The sequence below is a fragment of the Trematomus bernacchii genome, unplaced genomic scaffold (genome assembly GCF_902827165.1).
Source record: "Trematomus bernacchii unplaced genomic scaffold, fTreBer1.1, whole genome shotgun sequence".
Lineage (NCBI taxonomy): Eukaryota > Metazoa > Chordata > Actinopteri > Perciformes > Nototheniidae > Trematomus > Trematomus bernacchii.
This window is the reverse complement of record NW_022988098.1, coordinates 5,231,690-5,250,501: the sequence shown is the minus strand read 5'-3', so window position 1 is coordinate 5,250,501 and position 18,812 is coordinate 5,231,690. Positions and strand designations below refer to the sequence as shown.

General features: G+C 39.1%; 1 protein-coding gene across 1 annotated transcript in view; it reads right to left on the bottom strand.

The window, feature by feature from the left end:
* The window catches only part of LOC117475621 (NXPE family member 3-like), a 30,666-nt gene extending 16,518 nt beyond the window's left edge, over positions 1–14,148 (bottom strand). The window contains exons 1-4 of the mRNA XM_034121931.1: positions 13,898–14,148; positions 7,847–8,055; positions 7,093–7,527; positions 1,320–1,621 (exon numbers count right to left, since the gene is read on the bottom strand). Coding sequence (XP_033977822.1) covers positions 1,320–1,621; positions 7,093–7,527; positions 7,847–8,029 — 920 coding nt within the window. The 5' untranslated portion in view covers positions 8,030–8,055; positions 13,898–14,148. The remainder of the gene's footprint in view (positions 1–1,319; positions 1,622–7,092; positions 7,528–7,846; positions 8,056–13,897) is intronic.
* Between the last annotated feature and the right edge of the window lie 4,664 nt (positions 14,149–18,812).

Below are 18,812 nucleotides of genomic sequence, written 5' to 3'. Positions count from 1 at the left end.
AGTGAGCTGTGGAAATATTACAGTGTGCAGATATGCACGTCTCATTGTGCGCACAGTGGATTTCACTATTTGATGTAAGAAAATATTGTATTGATGATGAAAAATGACAAACTAATGCTTTTTACGACCAGAGAGGTAACAAAACTAAGTGGAAATTAGCAATCCTTTTCACATAGACTTCTATACAATTAGACATATTTGTGCCACAAATGGAGCCTCCCTCTGCTACATATTAAGGGAATGCAAGTCTAAGGCCCCGGCTCCACGAGGACAAATACGGTAAAACGCATCGGAGTAACGCAAATGCAACCGCAAAAAACCTTCCGTCCCCACGCAATATACACCGGATTGTGTCAAGCTCCACGAGACGGCTCCGTTTACATCCAAACGCTGGAAAAGCTGCAGTACATATGCCGAACCTGTACGTGGCGCTGTAACTTCCTCCACAAAAGCAGCAACTTCCTCCACAAAAGCAGCGAAGAAGAATGGTTGTCATGGCTGCACTTCTGTGTATTCTCCGCGGTGGGGGCCGACAGAACCGGGCAGAGTTTTTCGCCGGTCAGCGTGTGTTAAAGTTTAAATCTTCCGGACAAAATTATAAAAGTGCCGGTCAAAGGTCTTCATTGTTATTTATTGAGCTTTAAAACAAATGAATAACGACGATATAATGATATATAATCATCAAATACACGGAGCCTGTCTCTTTTTCCTCTCTTCTGACAGCGTCAGTGTCTGTCTCATGCAGCAGCTGATCCTGTAATGAGTGACCCGACAGTAAAAATGAACATATTTATAACTAGTTTAGGTAGTTTGAGAGGTAATTAAAATAGCTAAGGGTGATGATCTGACTTGAAGTGTGTGTTTTGCTCCCGCTGCATCACAGCGGCAGGAGCTGCGTGTCTCCGTCCTGTCAGATTAGACTTCACTCGCGTTTATGTCCATATCGAGATAAAGATAAATAATCTGAATTCAAGGAGGAGCTCCTGTAGATGTTGCACAAAGAACTGTAGCATGGTCAGTAGCGACTGGAGCACGATAGCAACCCTGCGAGGGAGAGGCGGGGCTATGAAAACGAATGACCGTATAGGCGACTCCACGGCTCCGTTGGACCCCCCAGAGCGCTCCGTTCCCAGATCTATCCACCTTTGGACCCGTTGTCGTTTGCGGGGTCTGTTTCTACGTTTCCCTTACGGCGTCGTCGAGCTTAGAGGGCTATACGCATGAGAAATATGCGGATTCAACCCGTTTTCGTCCTCGTGGAGCCGGGGCCTAAGGCAACATAGACATCATTTTGACACGTTTTCTCCTTGTCCCCTTACTTGCGAAAGAGCTCCTCCTCCTTGGGCTTGAGAAAGCGGGTTTTTGTAATGTCCACCCTCAAGTGACGGACCCTGGTTTCACAGCTCAGTTTCTTTGGCTTGAAGCAGAACCAAGGCTCGCCTGTACGAAGGTCGGTGAAGTTGCAGAGCGGCAGGGGGGTGGGCTGCAGGCAGACCCCACACATGGTGGTGTCAGAAACTGCTCCTGAACGGAAGATGCTCTTAAAAGCAGTCCTGTAAGGATGCTCCCTGGTCAGCCTCTGCAGCACAGCGATGGCCTCAGCAGAATGAACCATTGTTACCTGAGTGGGCAGAGAACCAGTCAATACTGCGGTTATAGTTACTGTTGAGATCTCCATATTAGGTTGAATACTTAAAACAAAAGTTAATTATAATCAATTATATTCTTGTATAACCCACAATGAAAATGCTTCATATTTTATGATTTTCTATATTTACAGTATAAACAAAACACAAGTGGTTTATTAAATTGAGTGTAAGGCCTATAATGGTTTATGGGTGTCACTGATAAGAGAGGAGAGACAGTTTCTTCCCTCTCCCCTCACAGCAGTACACAGGGAGGGGGGCTCCTGACTTAAGGAGAAATACACTGAGGCCCCAAAAAGGTGGTTATGTCATAGCCGAGAATAATATTTTGCAAGTCCTGCACACTTGAGGTCATGAACTTTTGTTACATAAGCCTGGGAAGGTGTGTCTCATGACATAGCCATATAATATGTCTGGTCATGTCCAGTCCTGTACATCAGAGGCCATGCCCAGTTTCCACAAATATGGGTATGGAGGAGGTGTCTTTAGGTTTTTCTATCCTGTTTTTGAGCATAAAGTCACTGGCGGAGAGGGAGCAAACTAGAGAGAGAGAGGGGGGGTTCCCCTGGTATACTCTCTCCCGGTAAAGCACTCTCCCTGGAGAGCTGGGTTTTTGCCTCGGTAAGGTTCTCTCAAACTTGGTAACTATTGTTTCAATCTCTGTGTATTGAATGCTGAGTGAATGGTTGGATGAAAGTTTAAAAACTAGAATTCTAACTGATCATTCAGAGGAGCTGCCTCTTAAATGTGTCAGGCTATAGGCTGTGAATGTTAGAACCTTCGATCCGTGAGGAGATCCCTCTGGGTTATGTCGGAATTCAATCTGAACATTTTGAGGAACTGACCTCTGAATGTGTCAGGCCAGAGTGTGGATGTTAACCCTGTCGATCTGTGAGGAAATTCCTTTTGGATTTTGTCGGAAGACTTTAATGTGTAAACTATGAATTAAGGTTTTAGATTAGAAAATAACCCCAGCATGATATGTTTAGTATGATTATAATGTTGTAACGAGAGAAGGTAAAAACCCTGTATACGCTTTGGACCTATTTTTCTTCAAATAAACTGATCCCACCTTTTGGATTGGGACAACTTAAAAGACATCTGCGCTCTCTTCTCCTGCTTCAAAGGTAAGATTGCACACTGCCACACTCACACTTAGTATAGGGCCACACCTCATTTACTGATATCAAAATCCTTCGGGATCGCTTAAACAGATTTAGAGGGTCGTCTGAATTGAAACAGCAGTTAATAGAACCTGGTTCTTCAGGAGTTAATAGAGGTGAGATCTTGCTGACGTTGGTGGATCTGAGCCAAGCAGTAAACGTACATAGACTCAATAACTTCTGTTAGGTTAATTAGTAGGTCTGCGTAATTTTCCGGAATAAATTATCAGCCCCTCCCGACTCCTACATTACCTATAGATGTTCTCCAAATTAAAAACAAACATCCTGAATTTGAACACACACACACACACACACACACACACACACACACACACACACCACACACAAACACACACACACACACACACACACAACACACACACACACCACACACACACACACACACACACACACACACACACACACACACACACACACACACACACACACACACACACACACACACACACACACACACACACACACACACACACACACACACCAGCTACACACACACACACACACACACCCACACAACACCCACACACACACACACACACACACACACAACACACACACACACACACACACACAACACACACACACACACACACACACACACACACTTTGTGTTATGCTGTTGTGCCAAATGTATTGTTGGACATTTATGTTTAGTGTTGATTTTAGTTTGTTCCGTTATAACGCCTTGTGCGGAATGCTTTGCCTACTAGTTTACGAGTGTGGTCATGCCAATAAAGCCCCTTTGATAAAGAGATAACACTGAGGTAATGTTTTTGGCAGAACGTATAAAAGTTAGCGCTGAGCTTCAGTCTGCAATGTTCAAAACAACAGATGAAGCCAGAATCTTGGATGTAGTCATGGACTCTGACCTGAGTTTCAACAGTCATATTAAAACAGTTACTAAATCAGCCTACTATCACCTAAAGAACATATCTAGGATTAAAAGACTAATGTCACAGCAGGATTTGGAAAAACTTGTCCATGCTTTTATCTTCAGTAGACTCGACTACTGTAATGGTGTCTTCACAGGTCTCACTAAAAAATCTATTAGAAAGCTGCAGATAATTCAGAACGCCGCTGCTCGAGTCCTCACCAACACTAAGAAAGTGGATCACATCACTCCTGTTCTGAAGTCCTTACACTGGCTTCCTGTGTGTCAAATAAATGATTTCAAAATACTGCTGCTGGTTTATAAAGCACTGAATGGTTTAGGCCCAAAATACATTTCTGACCTACTGCTAAATTATGAACCATCCAGAACTCTCAGGTCTTCAGGGATTGGTCAGCTTTCTGTCCCCAGAGTCAGAACTAAACATGGAGAAGCAGCGTTCAGTTATTATGCTCCAAATATCTGGAACAAACTCCCAGAAACCTGCAGGTCTGCTGCAACTCTTACTACTTTTAAATCCAGGCTGAAGACTGTTCTTTTTGCCGCTGCTTTTAATTGATATATTCATATCTTAAACTGCACTGTAACTTTTATTATCTTTGCTTTTTATCTTTGCTTTGAAATGAGTGTTTTTAAATGTCATTTTATATCATTGCTTTTAGATGAATGTTTCTAGATATCATTTTATAATATGTTTCTTAATGCTCTTAATGACTTTCATTTTTGTAAAGCACTTTGAATTGCCTTGTGTTGAAAGGTGCTATATAAATAAACTTGCCTTGCCTTTGTATTTTATTGTATTGTTTTCATGACATTTGACCTATTAGCAATTCTGATTACAGATATCTAGAATCCATTTGTCACTAGCGAAAATGTTGGTTCTTGATATCATCAATTGACTTATTACTATTGGAAGTGTTCAATGTAGATATCTGTAGGTTAAATACATCAACAGGTACGTTTCCCTGGGACACTTAGCTTTATTATTTTACTTAACTACTCTACTATAATTTAAGTAGCCGTAAAGTGCACATTTGAAGTTATTCTATGTTGGCCGAGTGATATAATTGGATTGGCTTATTATGGCGCATTTCCACTGCAGGGCCTCGCACGGCTTAGTACGGTATAGTTAGGCCTTGGTAGGCAAGGCTCACTTTACGCTGCGTTTCCATTACAGTTTAGTAGCTGGGGCAGTAACTATAGTAACGCAGTGTAGGCGGAGCCGTGACGTCATCTTCAATGCAAAACACAAAACCAACATCAGCCGTTAGCTGTTAACATTCAGAGCTCACAGCTCCTCATATCTGTTCAGAAACTAGACAAAAGTTAAACAAGTACAAACCACAGACTGTCTGTGTCATGGCGAGTACAGTCGCTGGTTTATTTATGTCTGTATAGGCCGTTGTTGTGAGTGTGGACGGTCGGAGCATATACAACGTTAGCTTAGCCGATCTCCATTCAGAAAACACGCATTTTAAAAGGTTTTTCGCCTGCCGTCTGTCTGCAGACTTGTCAAAGCATTATTTCATGGTTTTTACTAACCGGTATCAGTATGTTGTTACTTCGGCATCATTTTGAAACGTGTATTACAATTAAATCACGGTAAAATATGTTAATTTTGTTGTAGTTGTAGCCCCCTTGCCAGCGATTCTCTCACTAGTTTAGCATACTCAGCCCGGTTGTTGGCCCGGAAAGAACCTGGATTTTGGAGAGCCAGAAAAACTGTGAAACAGTACCCGTTAGCCGGAACTACCCCTAGTGGAAACGCAACAAAAAACGGGCCGGGTTTGGCACGGCACGCTTAAACCGTGCTATGTGCTGCAGTGGAAATGCGCCATTTCAGGCCTGCAACGGATTTTTTTCCTCTTTTTAGAATTATTTTATTTCGATTGCTGATTGGTTTAAAAAAAAAAAAAAAATTGTAAATTAAATTGCCTACACCAGCTTTTAGACTCATTTTACAGAGCTCTCACAGAATTCAGCTGACAAAAAAAGTCATTGCAACTCTTGGAGCTAATGTTACTATGGATTACTTCAGTTGCTTTAACCCCATTCCCCTGCGGGCGGGGGAAAAATCGCAACATCTGCAAGAAACAGCGTCTGAGGGCTTCTTAACATTTAACAAACTATAAATGTGTCATACCCACTTAACGGGAAGAAACTCAGCTATCAGACAATATTAACAATTTTTTGCAAAACGAAACATAAGGGTAATAACAAAGGCTCTGAATTAGCCCTGAGTGGAAAAATGCTAACGCACTTAGCACAGAACTCACGGTAAAATACCCTTATTACTTATCGGATCTGCACAAACAAGATATCGATTAGCAAGCTGAGATTCCACAGATTCTACAGGTATTAGTATCATTCCTGACCGATCTGAACTCGCGACATGAGAAGCTAACACAGACATCACACCACGTAGCATTAGGTAGCCAACACGGCAATATGTCTTACCTTTGTTGTTTTCTGATCAAAAGTTGTCTTCAATGGCATTACAACGATAAAAACGCTGCTGAAGGTTAATCCATAGGTTAATCCAATGTGTCTGAGTCACTTTGAAATGATTTCTGATAATCCATCAGCAATCAACCTAGTTTTCAGATTTCAGAGCATAAGATAGGTTTCGCTTTGGGCAAACTGCGTGTGCATAGCTCTGACTTCTCAATGGTAACGTGTGTGTGTATGTGGAAAATCCCCTTCGATTCTATTGGCTCTAACGGTTCAAAAGAGATGTCAATCATCAAAATTGATCCATGGGTTCCAGAGAAACGGCAAATACACCCATTTCCACCCAAATGACCCCAGAGGTGTTTTTTTTTTTGCTAAACCTCTCTAAAAAGGTAGAATGTCACTTGTTTTGCATCAATCTTGATACAGGGTACTTATTATATGTTATAGTTTGGATTCCTAAAGCTTTTAGTCTACTATCCCATCATTCAAGGGTGGTTTTCACTATAAGTAATGGCTTATTTTTGGACGGACACAATCATTTACATTTCTTTACTATGTTCAATCTGAATATACTTTAAAATAAAAAAAATCTATATTGATTCTGACCTTTCTACATCCAACTCACAGGTTTATCATTGCTTTGAGAAAAAAGATGATTAATTTACCCCTTTTAGAAGGGAAGATATAGTAATTTGTTCTGGGAATGTCATTTTCGAGCCTGAGACCTGAAAAACAGGTTAAAGGGGGAAAAAACCCTACTGTTTCTAAAAAGACCAACTTATTCTGAGGTTTAATCTGCCACCATTGTCATTCAAAGCAGCAGTAACCAAAGAAAGCGGGACTTCACAAACAGCTCAGTTCCAAGACAGATTAAAATGTACGGTACAATTACATTTAATATAATGGTGTCTAGCATTACCTCAACCACTGCATCTCCTTCCCAGACCAATGAGAATACAGCGGAGTAGCTCCCATTGAGATGATCCACCACTTTTCCAACCACGCCCGCTTGAAGCTTGGAGTTTTTCAGCCGTGCGAGTAAGAAGGCTCCCCCCGAAGTCTTGGGGCGGCCTTTGAAGTCAGACATTTTGATCATGACCCTCAGCTGATCCCCTATCTGCCACTGTCCTCCTCCTCTCCTTGGTAAGATGGTAAAGGAGCTATGAGCTGGATCACAGGTGGTCTCTATGGATATAGGAGTGGGCCAAGGTGGGATTTCCGGCCAAGCAATGGATTCCAGTATGAGGCGTTCCTCTTCAGCCTCCTTAGGGGGCAGTTGCTTAAAGGTGCACACGCCCTGTTGCATTTTCGAGCCATTGGTAACTGTCAATATGCTTGTGGGGCTAACTTGTTGCTGAATTTGGCAGAAAGTCAAGAGAGAGATGGTGTCAGAAGCACATTAACTAAAAAGAGTATAAATACAATTGGATAAAGACATATCTGTTTTTTAAATTTTTGTTTTATTTGTATCTATGCACCAAATCAGATTCCTCGTATGTGTTAACCTACCTGGTAGTAAACATGTTTCTGATTCTGATTTTGAAAACAATATCCGTAATTCTGACGATCATAGTTCTGATTTTGAAAACAATTTAGAATTTTCTGATTTTGAAAACAATATCCGGACTTCGGACGATCATAAACAGTTCTAGTATAGCAGACACATTCCTTACCTTTCTGAGCTCAATGAACTTGTTGTTCTGTAGCGCAAAAAATATGAAAGCAAAAACCACTATGAAAAAGAAGGCCAAGCACTGCCTTCTGGAAAAAAAGTGCATGATAGTCAGATTATTGTTCCACGGCAGCCTCCATCTGTTATATATTCCTCCGCAAACTAAAACACGAACCGATGACATGGCCTGCTCAGCGGCTTTCTCCTGTTCTGAGCACAGAGAAAAAAAGTCAGATATGATTACGGCCTCCTCCTGCACGGTATGATCTCGTTCACATTGTGAGGCACATTGGAAGAAATAAGCATGGGTGCAGAAACAGGTTCACCCAGTTTGAAGTGTGACGTATATTGTTGACTTGCTCCCTTTCCTTTTGTATCTTTATGATCATGTTGTTTGGTGGGTTTTAGGAATGCAGAATGACTAGTTAAAAGTACACATGTCAATATGTATTTTAGGCTTGTGCAACCTTTAGCCAATAACCAAAAAGGTAACACCTGCCCACTTTATCACCTGAATCTCCTCCAAGAGCACCATTAGCCGCGTTCACACCGCATACTTTGCAGTACTCAGTGCCCCGGCACTTATTACCCCAGGGCACTAAGTACCAATCGCGTTCACACCGGAGTACTTTTTCCTGAGGGAAGATTATGCAAATGACCAGCTGACGTCACTTCGTCTTCTTCTGCTTTGGGTTTACTGGCAACTTCACGGCGTATACTGCCACCCGAAGTCCCCGGCCGGAAGTCCCCGGAGTTGGGGACTGGCTTCAGTAGAAGCTGCTGGGACTCCCAGCAGCTTCTACTGAAGCCAGTCCCCAACTTGAAGTCCGCAAACAACGTGAAGTTGTTTGCGGCCTGCCAGTAAACCCAAAGCAGAAGAAGAAGAAGTGACGGCAGCGGCTTCATTTGCCTAATCCACCCTCAGGAACTCATTGCGGTGTGAACGCGATCTGCTTTAGTTCATCAGAACTAAAAGAGTTCTCATGAACTGAGTTCTCATGAACTATTGTGGGAAAAGAAGTTGGTGTGAACGCCCCTATAGGCGGCTTCACAAAACTTTTCAGAGTTTTACGGGGCGTGGTTTGCAATTCGCCCAGCCAATCAGAACTGGGGCACTTTTTCCCCCCAGGATAGTACCACCTCTCTAGCAGGCACTGAAAATGGGGGTAAAAGTTCCCGGCACTAAGTACTCTTTTTGGTGTGAACGCAACATAAGGGGTACTAACGGAACTAAAGGGGAAAGGTACGGGGAAAAGTACTCCGGTGTGAACGCGGCTATTGTGTTATTTTTAAAGCCAACACTTCGCAGAGGGGCGTGGGGAGTGGTAGCTTATTTGCATTTTAGCTGCAGACACAGACTCAGCACGTTTGAAACAGGGCTGAAACAGAGAGGATTATGGGATGCTACAATGATCTGTTTGGTATTTCGAGCCAAACACTTCAGAGACATGTATGTAATATATATATCCTAAAATGTGTTTTTGAAAAAGAGTGTAATAGAGGACCTTTCAATTGTACTTTATACTTCTATTCCACTACATTTCAGTGGTGAATATGGTACTTTTTACTCCACTATATTTATTTGTTTACTCACAGTTACTTTGTAAACATAACACATATTTGCTGATATGCTATAATGTTCTACTAATCTACATAGTATCTACATTTCCTCCACATTGACAAACGACCATACTGAAATGCTCTTACATGTATAAAAACTGGATAAAATAATAAGCATAATAATAAAGAAATACTGTGAAAAGATCCATTCTGCATAAAGAGTGCTTTTACTTTAAATCCTTGAGCTGATAATACTTCTGTACTTTTGTATACTATGAGTTTATTTTTGATGCTATTACTTTTGCACTTTTACTTAAGTAGAATTTTAACATCATGACTTTTACTTGTAGTGGAGTACTTCTTCCAACACTGCATATTTTTTACTTTTTCTCCCCATTTTCAACGTGCCGAGACACTGCACCCTGGGACAAATTATCTGCTGATTTACAGACGTCTCTTTCCCATTGTAAGTCAATGTAATACTTGGTAATACTCAAAAAGAGTAAAAATGTTTTAACAAAATGAGTTACTAGTTATTAACATATTAAAATGATAAGATAGTACATCATGAACATAACATAAACATAAACTACAATGTAAAGTTATAGGTTAAGATATCAAGCAACAGTATGTAAAGTACTCAAATTAGCTCATTAATGCATGATTGATTCTAATTCAGTAAATTGATATATATGATTCTAAAATGGGACATTACTTTGGGTTCATTGAGTACATTTTGATGCCAATACTTTTGTACTTTCCTGTCTGACAGGAAGCAACACGTGAGGCTGGGGAAACACGTCTCTAACCCCCGGGCTATCAGCACTGGTTCCCCTCAAGGCTGCGTTTTTCCCCCTCTGCTCTTCTCCCTGTACACCAACTGTGTTTACAGGTTCAATTCCAAAATTTATCAAAATCAGCCCGAAGGAGAGATATTGCCGTTATCTGGTTTAAACTGCAATTGTTGATCCTATTTCCGGGTTCAAAATGCTGGCAACTAGAATAAAATTTACTAAATTGCTACTGGAAAGACATTTACATATGCTCCTCTTAAAAGAAACGCAGAAATACTATGGGCATAGATATGTCTCATAATTATTTGTGTGAACATAACAATTATTTGTGTGTAAATATGTGATTTGGAAATGTAAAACACAATCCACAAATGCATTTAAAAGATTTGCAAACTCACAAATAAATTTGCAAATGTAAAACGGATCTGCAAATACGCTAAATATGTTCACAAATAAAAAAAAGATCTGTGAATATCTCTTTAACATTTACAACTTTCGATCAGGCATTTGTGAATCCATTTTGTATTTGTCGACCAAAAATGCGCTTGTGGATCTCAACTCTCTGCTCGTGGATCTCAAATGTCTGCTTGTGGATCGTCTTTTTACACACACGGAATTTTGAGACAAACTTTCCTCTGGTCTCAGCTCAAATCTACTCGTGTAACTCGGTTATTTTCGGAAACCACGTGATGGCCTGCTGATGACGACATTTCCGCATGATTTCAAAGTAAGAGCATGATGGCTTGTTTAATGCTCTGTTTTTTTATTATAATGAACAGCGAAACGTTAGATGCATTCTTTATCACCATCATCATCATCATGTTATGGTGATACAGTTAGTTTGTGTTAGTTTATTGGTTCAATACAGCATATATCGAGCACTTTCGTAGGCATTGATGTTGAAGTACAGGCTACGCCACTTCGGGTCCCGGGGGAGCAGCTGGCAGCGAAGCAGCCCAGAGGAAACTCTTTCTTCATTGTTTTTTGTGTATTCAGTCAAAGTTACAAAGCACTTCACATTTTATTAATCGGCCTAATTTTACCTTACCAGTGCAGTAATAAAGTAATCTGTAGAAAAGCACCGTATTTAGGTCAGCCTTCAAAGGCTACATTAAATGTTATAATATTCATCGTGTCCTTTCTACTGTATATGCATATATTCCTGTCTATTGCTTTCATTTGTATTTCATGTTATTATGTTTATACTTGTTTCCACACATTTCACAATTTGGGATGAATGAAGTATCTATCTATATATGATATCTATCTATCTATCTATCTGTCTGTCTGTCTGTTTGTTTATCTATCTATCTATCTATCTGTATGTCTGTCTATATCTATCTATCTATCTATCTGTCTGTCTGTCTGTGTACCTACCTACCTACCTACCTACCTACCTACCTACCTACCTACCTACCTACCTACCTACCTACCTACTTACCTACCTACCTACTAGTTGTTTTGTTTGGAAAGGTTGTCATTGTATTGCTCTTTACCAGCACCTGCAGAGTACAGGACTTTACATTGTAAATATTATATCAATCCTATAATATTGGTTTCTAGCATATATCATTTGCAAGTGTTTAAAACAAATGTGGGATACTGATTTCATAAAAAGAAAGACATTCATGATTGTGATATTTTATTATGTAGGATACAGGACTGGACTGTAGTCAAGTAAACTTACTTTACTTATTATTTCAGTGACCCAAATCGATCACTGTATGAAAACGACGCAGCGTTCTAAGCCCCGAGGGTACTACCGCCATCTACTGGCTGCAGTGTTTTTGTGTTATGCATTATTGCATGAGTAAAACTAGAACACTCAGTAGCTATAACCTATCAGCATTTGGTTAAATCAGATGAAAGAATATAATTACTTATATTTATATTGACTGTGCGTGGGCCTGGCAGTGGCAGATTCATTTCAGGCAAAAGTGTGCACAATCAACGGTAGGGCATGTATTTTAATTGTTTGAATAATTTATATGGTTATAAAATATAACATCGAAACACTGACGCAAAGAACACGTATTTAGAATGTGTAAGTAAGTTTACTTGACTACAGTCCAGTTCTGTATCCTACATAATAAAATATGACAATCGTGAATTTCTTTGTCAATTACTTTTATCAAATGAATATCCCACATTTGTTTTAAGCACTTTCAAATTATATGTTAGAAACAAATATTATAGGATTGATATAATATGTACAATGTATAAAGTCCTGTACTCTGCAGGTGCAGATAGATAGATATAGATATATATAGATAGATACAGACAGACAAGACAGACAGACAGATATCATAGATGGATAGATATAGACAGACAGACAGACAGACAGATGGATATCATAGATAGATAGATAGGTAGATAGACAGATAGACAGACAGACAGATGGATATCATAGATGGATATCATAGATAGATATCATAGATAGATAGATAGATAGATAGATAGATAGATAGATAGATAGATAGATAGATAGATAGATAGATAGATAGATAGATAGATAGATAGATAGATAGATAGATAGATAGATAGATAGATAGATAGATAGATAGATAGATAGATAGATAGATAGATAGATAGATAGATAGATAGATAGATAGACAGACAGACAGACAGACAGACAGACAGACAGACATCATAGATAGATACTTCATTCATCCCAAATTGTGAAATGTGTGGAAACAAGTATAAACATAATAACATGAAACACAAATGAAAGCAATAGACAGGAATATATGCATATACAGTAGAAAGGACACGATGAATATTATAACATTTAATGTAGCCTTACTATGAAGGCTGACCTAAATACGGTGCTTTTCTACAGATTACTTTATTACTGCACTGGTAAGGTAAAATTAGGCCGATTAATAAAATGTGAAGTGCTTTGTAACTTTGACTGAATACACAAAAAACAATGAAGAAATAATTATCTCTGGGCTGCTTCGCTGCCAGCTGCTCCCCCGGGACCCGAAGTGGCGTAGCCTGTACTTCAACATCAATGCCGACGAAAGTGCTCGATATATGCTGTATTGAACCAATAAACTAACACAAACTAACTGTATCACCATAACATGATGATGATGATGGTGATAAAGAATGCATCTAACGTTTCGCTGTTCATTATAATAAAAAAACAGAGCATTAAACAAGCCATCATGCTCTTACTTTGAAATCATGCGGAAATGTCGTCATCAGCAGGCCATCACGTGGTTTCCGAAAATAACCGAGTTACACGAGTAGATTTGAGCTGAGACCAGAGGAAAGTTTGTCTCAAAATTCCGTGTGTGTAAAAAGACGATCCACAAGCAGACATTTGAGATCCACGAGCGCATTTTTGGTCGACAAATACAAAATGGATTCACAAATGCCTGATCGAAAGTTGTAAATGTTAAAGAGATATTCACAGATCTTTTTTTTATTTGTGAACATATTTAGCGTATTTGCAGATCCGTTTTACATTTGCAAATTTATTTGTGAGTTTGCAAATCTTTTAAATGCATTTGTGGATTGTGTTTTACATTTCCAAATCACATATTTACATACAAATAATTTTTATGTTCACACAAATAATTATGAGACATATCTATGCCCATAAAATACAGACAACAGGCACATCTTTATAGAAAAGCACCCTGGTGTATAACAGCAGGTTACACCTTCAACTTGCATCCGCTTCCTCTTACCCCGTCCATCGTTGATGTCGCTCAAACTTCTTGCCTGGACTTCGGGGTTCTCCACTGTTTAATGTCATGTCAGGTTCCTGAGTCGGTTTAAATGTATTGTTAATGTCCCGATGTATTACTTTATTTGTTTTTGCCGGTACAGTAGCAGCGGAGTCAGATAAAAGCAACACTGCGTCCAGAGCGGCTGTCCATTATTCCAGGAAGTGTTTCTTATCACAATTATAACAATGATGACGTTGACTGTGAGAAGGGTCTAGCTGCGGCCGCGGCCAGTACACGACACTACACGACACGCCCACTACACGACACGCCCACCTGACACGACACTACGGTGGCTGAGAGACATTACCATACATGGCAGATTAAAAGCGAATTGACGACACTGACGCTGATGCAAGGATATTTAAAGAGACATGAGGTTCAGAGAACAGACAAACAATATGGCGCACCGAGTACAGGTAATTAACGTATTGTGGTTTTAGATATAATTACATACTATTTAGGTTCTCGTTTGTTTGTCGATGTGGCTGTTTAGCGCAGTGTAATTGTGTTTATTTAGCTAATTTGTATTTTAAATATTAAATGTAAAGGAATGGAATACATATAAATATATATATATCTTAGCTCTTAGCTTGACATGCTCGACGTTCAGTTAGCATATATGCTAACTGAACATGCTCGTTCAGTTAGCATGTCAAGCTAAGAGCTAAGATATATGTATATATTTTAGCTTGACAGATGGAACAATGCATGTACTCGCATTTTTACAAGAATCTGATTTTAAATATTCATTGAAGGTGTCTTTCACATTTGAATGTTTTAAAAAAAAAACATGTATTAGCTGCTATACTGACATGCACATATGTATAATTATATTATTATTTTAAGTGTGGTTTAAAGTTAAATGATATATAGTTATTGGGTAGAGCCAAGTAACCCAGGTGGATGCAATCAGGCCTCTGTTTTTAGATGGGGTTTGTGGCCATGCTGTAGGCCTGACATTTAAACCATAGACCGTATATATAAAGATTTAAACTAGCTGAAGGGCTTTCTGTTCGAACCACAGTGACATCTAGAGGTTGTTTTGTGCATAACATGTCAACCAAAAAGGTAGAGCTGGCTGAATCAGATGGAGTTAAACTTTTTTTTTTTTCAACAAGATATCAAGACACAAAATGTGCTCTACCAAATGGTGGCGCTGGCAGTTAAAGGGTTACCTTCTGAAAGTGAGGAAGTATGACCAGCTTTGTCCCATAGGATTATACAGGCCAGTCCATTGCTGCTTGTTTAAGGAGTTAACTATTTCCAATATTAAAGTCACTGAAATTGTATTCTATTTTATTCACCTATAGACAAACAACACAACACTCCGTGATGGAGCACGCCCAGAGCTCAACAAATTGGACTCGGACACAATGAAACACTGGCTTGCTTGTATCAAATCAATACAATTCCCACATGCCCTACCCCGGAACCTGCGGTCTTCAGACTCTGGCCCCCCGCACCAACCTGCGATCCTTCGGGGACAGAGCCTTCAGTATGGCAGCCCCCACTCTCTGGAACGCTCTCCGTGCGGAGATCTGCAACATCCCCACGCTTGACGCCTTCAAAAGGGCCCTCAAGTCTGCCAAGGTCTTTGGCCCCAAATCTATTTGTGTTGTCTGTCTAACTGTTCGTCTAACTGCCTTTTGTTATGTTTGTTTCTACTCCTGTTCTTTTTAAAGCGACCTTGGGTCTCATGAAAGGCGCTATATAAATCCAAGTTATTATTAATACATCATTGGAACGGTAAGAATCTCAGCTACAACACTGACTAAAGCCTTCCCATCTCCAGTATGCCTACATGACAAGCATTTTTATAATATACAGTAAACATATCTTTGACTTATTAGAGAAGAGACAATCATCAAGCCAGATACCAAGGTATTTACAACAGGCAACCACTTCAATTACTTTTCCTTTATGTTATTGTTATTTGGTTTTTATTAGTGCTTTTGTCGTTTTGAAGGAAATTAAAATACTGTATTGAGTTGGTTTCTTCTGTTTTGGAAGCCTTGTATATCTTTTTGGTCTTGTTAGAAATACCCCATGGTAAAACAGTGTTCTAGCAGCAGTTAAAGAAGCTTAGTTTGCTGTCTTAGACTGCCAGTTGTATTAAGATGGTTTGTTCACAATTTACATATAAAACCTAAATGTTCATCTGTTTATTGTTCTTCTTTCTTTATATTCAAAGCATGTTGATTGTCTATTGGCTATATCTTGACATTATGTTAATTTGATCATACTTGCCATACATTTATTTTAATTTATGCGATTCCTTCAAAGGTTTTGTAATAGACCCCTAGTACTTTTAATTTATAAAGTAATAATACATGTGAATGATTGAGCTCATTAGTGGCCTGACTGGCCCTCCTAATTTGTTCCTTAATGACCCCATGATGTGATAATGTATATCTTAAAACCTTTAACAACTATATTTAGATGTTCACAAATATCTACATTTATGTATAAAATACATGTGTAGCAGTTAGACAAACATAATCAATAGATCATCTCATTAATACCTATTTTATATATTAAAAAAAAGTTGACTAAACCACCGTTTGTTGACAAAATGATTTGGGTTGAAAGTTATACTGTTGTGTCTCAAACGGATAGACTAGGTTATTAATTTATTTGCCTAATAGTTGCTTAAAATGCTACAATAACATTTGCAATTCGTTTTTAATCTGCCATGTACGATCTCAATAATAATAAGTGTCGTCAATTCGCTTTTAATCTGCCATGTACGGTAATGTCTCTCAGCCACCGTAGTGTCGTGTCAGGTGGGCGTGTCGTGTAGTGGGCGTGTCGTGTAGTGTCGTGTACTGTCCGTGGCCGCAGCTAGACCATATTGTTGACTGTTGAGCCTGGGAGCATCATGTGACTCATTCAGGGTGGGGTTACAGATCCTATACTATTAATAACGAGACTTGGCAGGAAAAACTAACCTGATTACTTGATGTTACTTTCAATGACCTCAATATCAAATGTAATGCAAACAACTAAATGAGAAAAATAAATATCACTAAGATGTTTTATACTTATGAGCAATAACATGTAAATATTTTTGCAAAAATGTATTGATTGCTATTCTCTACATTGCACCCATATAACTCTATTATTTTTTACATTTAAGGGTTCAGTGTATTATGTTAAGACAACAATGTGACCTCAGAAAAGAACAAACCAAGATATTTTATTGATAGGAAAACCTGCCTTTCATTAAGCATATTCAGGCAGTAGCCTATAGGCCTACACCAACAATGAAACACATGTTTAAAAAAAGCAGAAATAAAATCTGAGCTGACAGGAAATGCTCTTTTTTTAACACACACAGTCAAGCTCACACATACTATTTTATGAACATAGGTTCAACTGTGGAATAAAAAAAAGAACAAATGAACCAAAGAAAGTGAAAACCATAAAGCAGATTCAGGCACCCTGCTGAAAAAAACAGCTTAGACCAACAAAGCTGGTCTGGCTGGTCAGGCTGGTAAACCAGCCTGACCAGCCAGTCAATATTAGGCTGGATTAGTTTGCTGGTTAAGAGGGGTTTTGGACACTTTAGCTGGTCAGGATAGCTGGTTTGGTCACAGTGGTCTAGCTGGTCACCATTAGCTGGTCGGGATAGCTGGTTTAGCTGGTAAAAGCTGGTGGTCACAGTGGTCTAGCTGGTCAGGATAGCTGGTTTGGTCACAGTGGTCTAGCTGGTTACCATTAGCTGGTCGGGATAGCTGGTTTAGCTGGTAAAAGCTGGTGGTCACAGTGGTCTAGCTGGTCAGGATAGCTGGTTTGGTCACAGTGGTCTAGCTGGTTACCATTAGCTGGTCGGGATAGCTGGTTTAGCTGGTAAAAGCTGGTGGTCACAGTGTTCTAGCTGTTCACCATTAGCTGGTCCGACTGGTATGATCTTGAGTAGAACTTTAACTGGGATTACTTGATGGTTAAGCTGGTCATATATGATGATGAAACACTCTCACCCAATTGCAGTAGCTCAATGAACATCTATCATTTCAGATCAGAGCACCTACCTTACCAGAAAGGTACCAGAATGTATAGAATGTCTGTAAATAAATACTCATACATCAAATGATTAGAAGCAGGAAAATAATTTATAACACACAATGAACATTAACACACATTTGAAAACATTTTCAAAACACCCATTACTTCATATTTTTAAGCAGTTTCCTTCAATTGTTTCTTTCCGTTTTTCACAAGGTCCTGTATTTTTTGTGAAATGTAGTAACCGGCCAACTTCTCCCTCTCGGTCTTCTCCACGTTTTGTGAATTCAGCCATCCTCTGAAGCACTCTTGAAAAGAGAAAGGAAAAACAGATTACATTTTAGCTTTGTGTTATGATTACTTAAATATGTGCACTGTGAGATGAAAAAGAAAAATGTATCAAGTTTAGTTTTGAACATTCACTGTGATTGGGTCTATTGTCCACGCAATACACCGTATTTGATTTTTTATTTAATATTCTGTTCTTGTAAATATCATATTCTATTATATTACATGTAAATAAACTTTTTGCACTACTTTTTAATTTGTATTTTTGTATTTTATTATATATGTTGCATTGTTGGAGGAGCTCAGGTCAGAAGAATTTAATTGACATTTCTACACTGTAGCTGCTGAGCATATGATGATAAAACCTTTGAATCTTGAATCCAACACTTTTTTCAGTGGAAAATCCTAAATTGTAGGATAGTTTGGCCGTAATAATGCTTTATGATTACATTTCTAGTGAGAAGTCTATATTTTACTTTCAGAATCTACCTCCAGTGGATGTGTAGGATCTACAGTATGATAGATATATTACTTTACACCCGGAAGTATGTGTTGTCATTCTTATTGTCGATAAATTGAG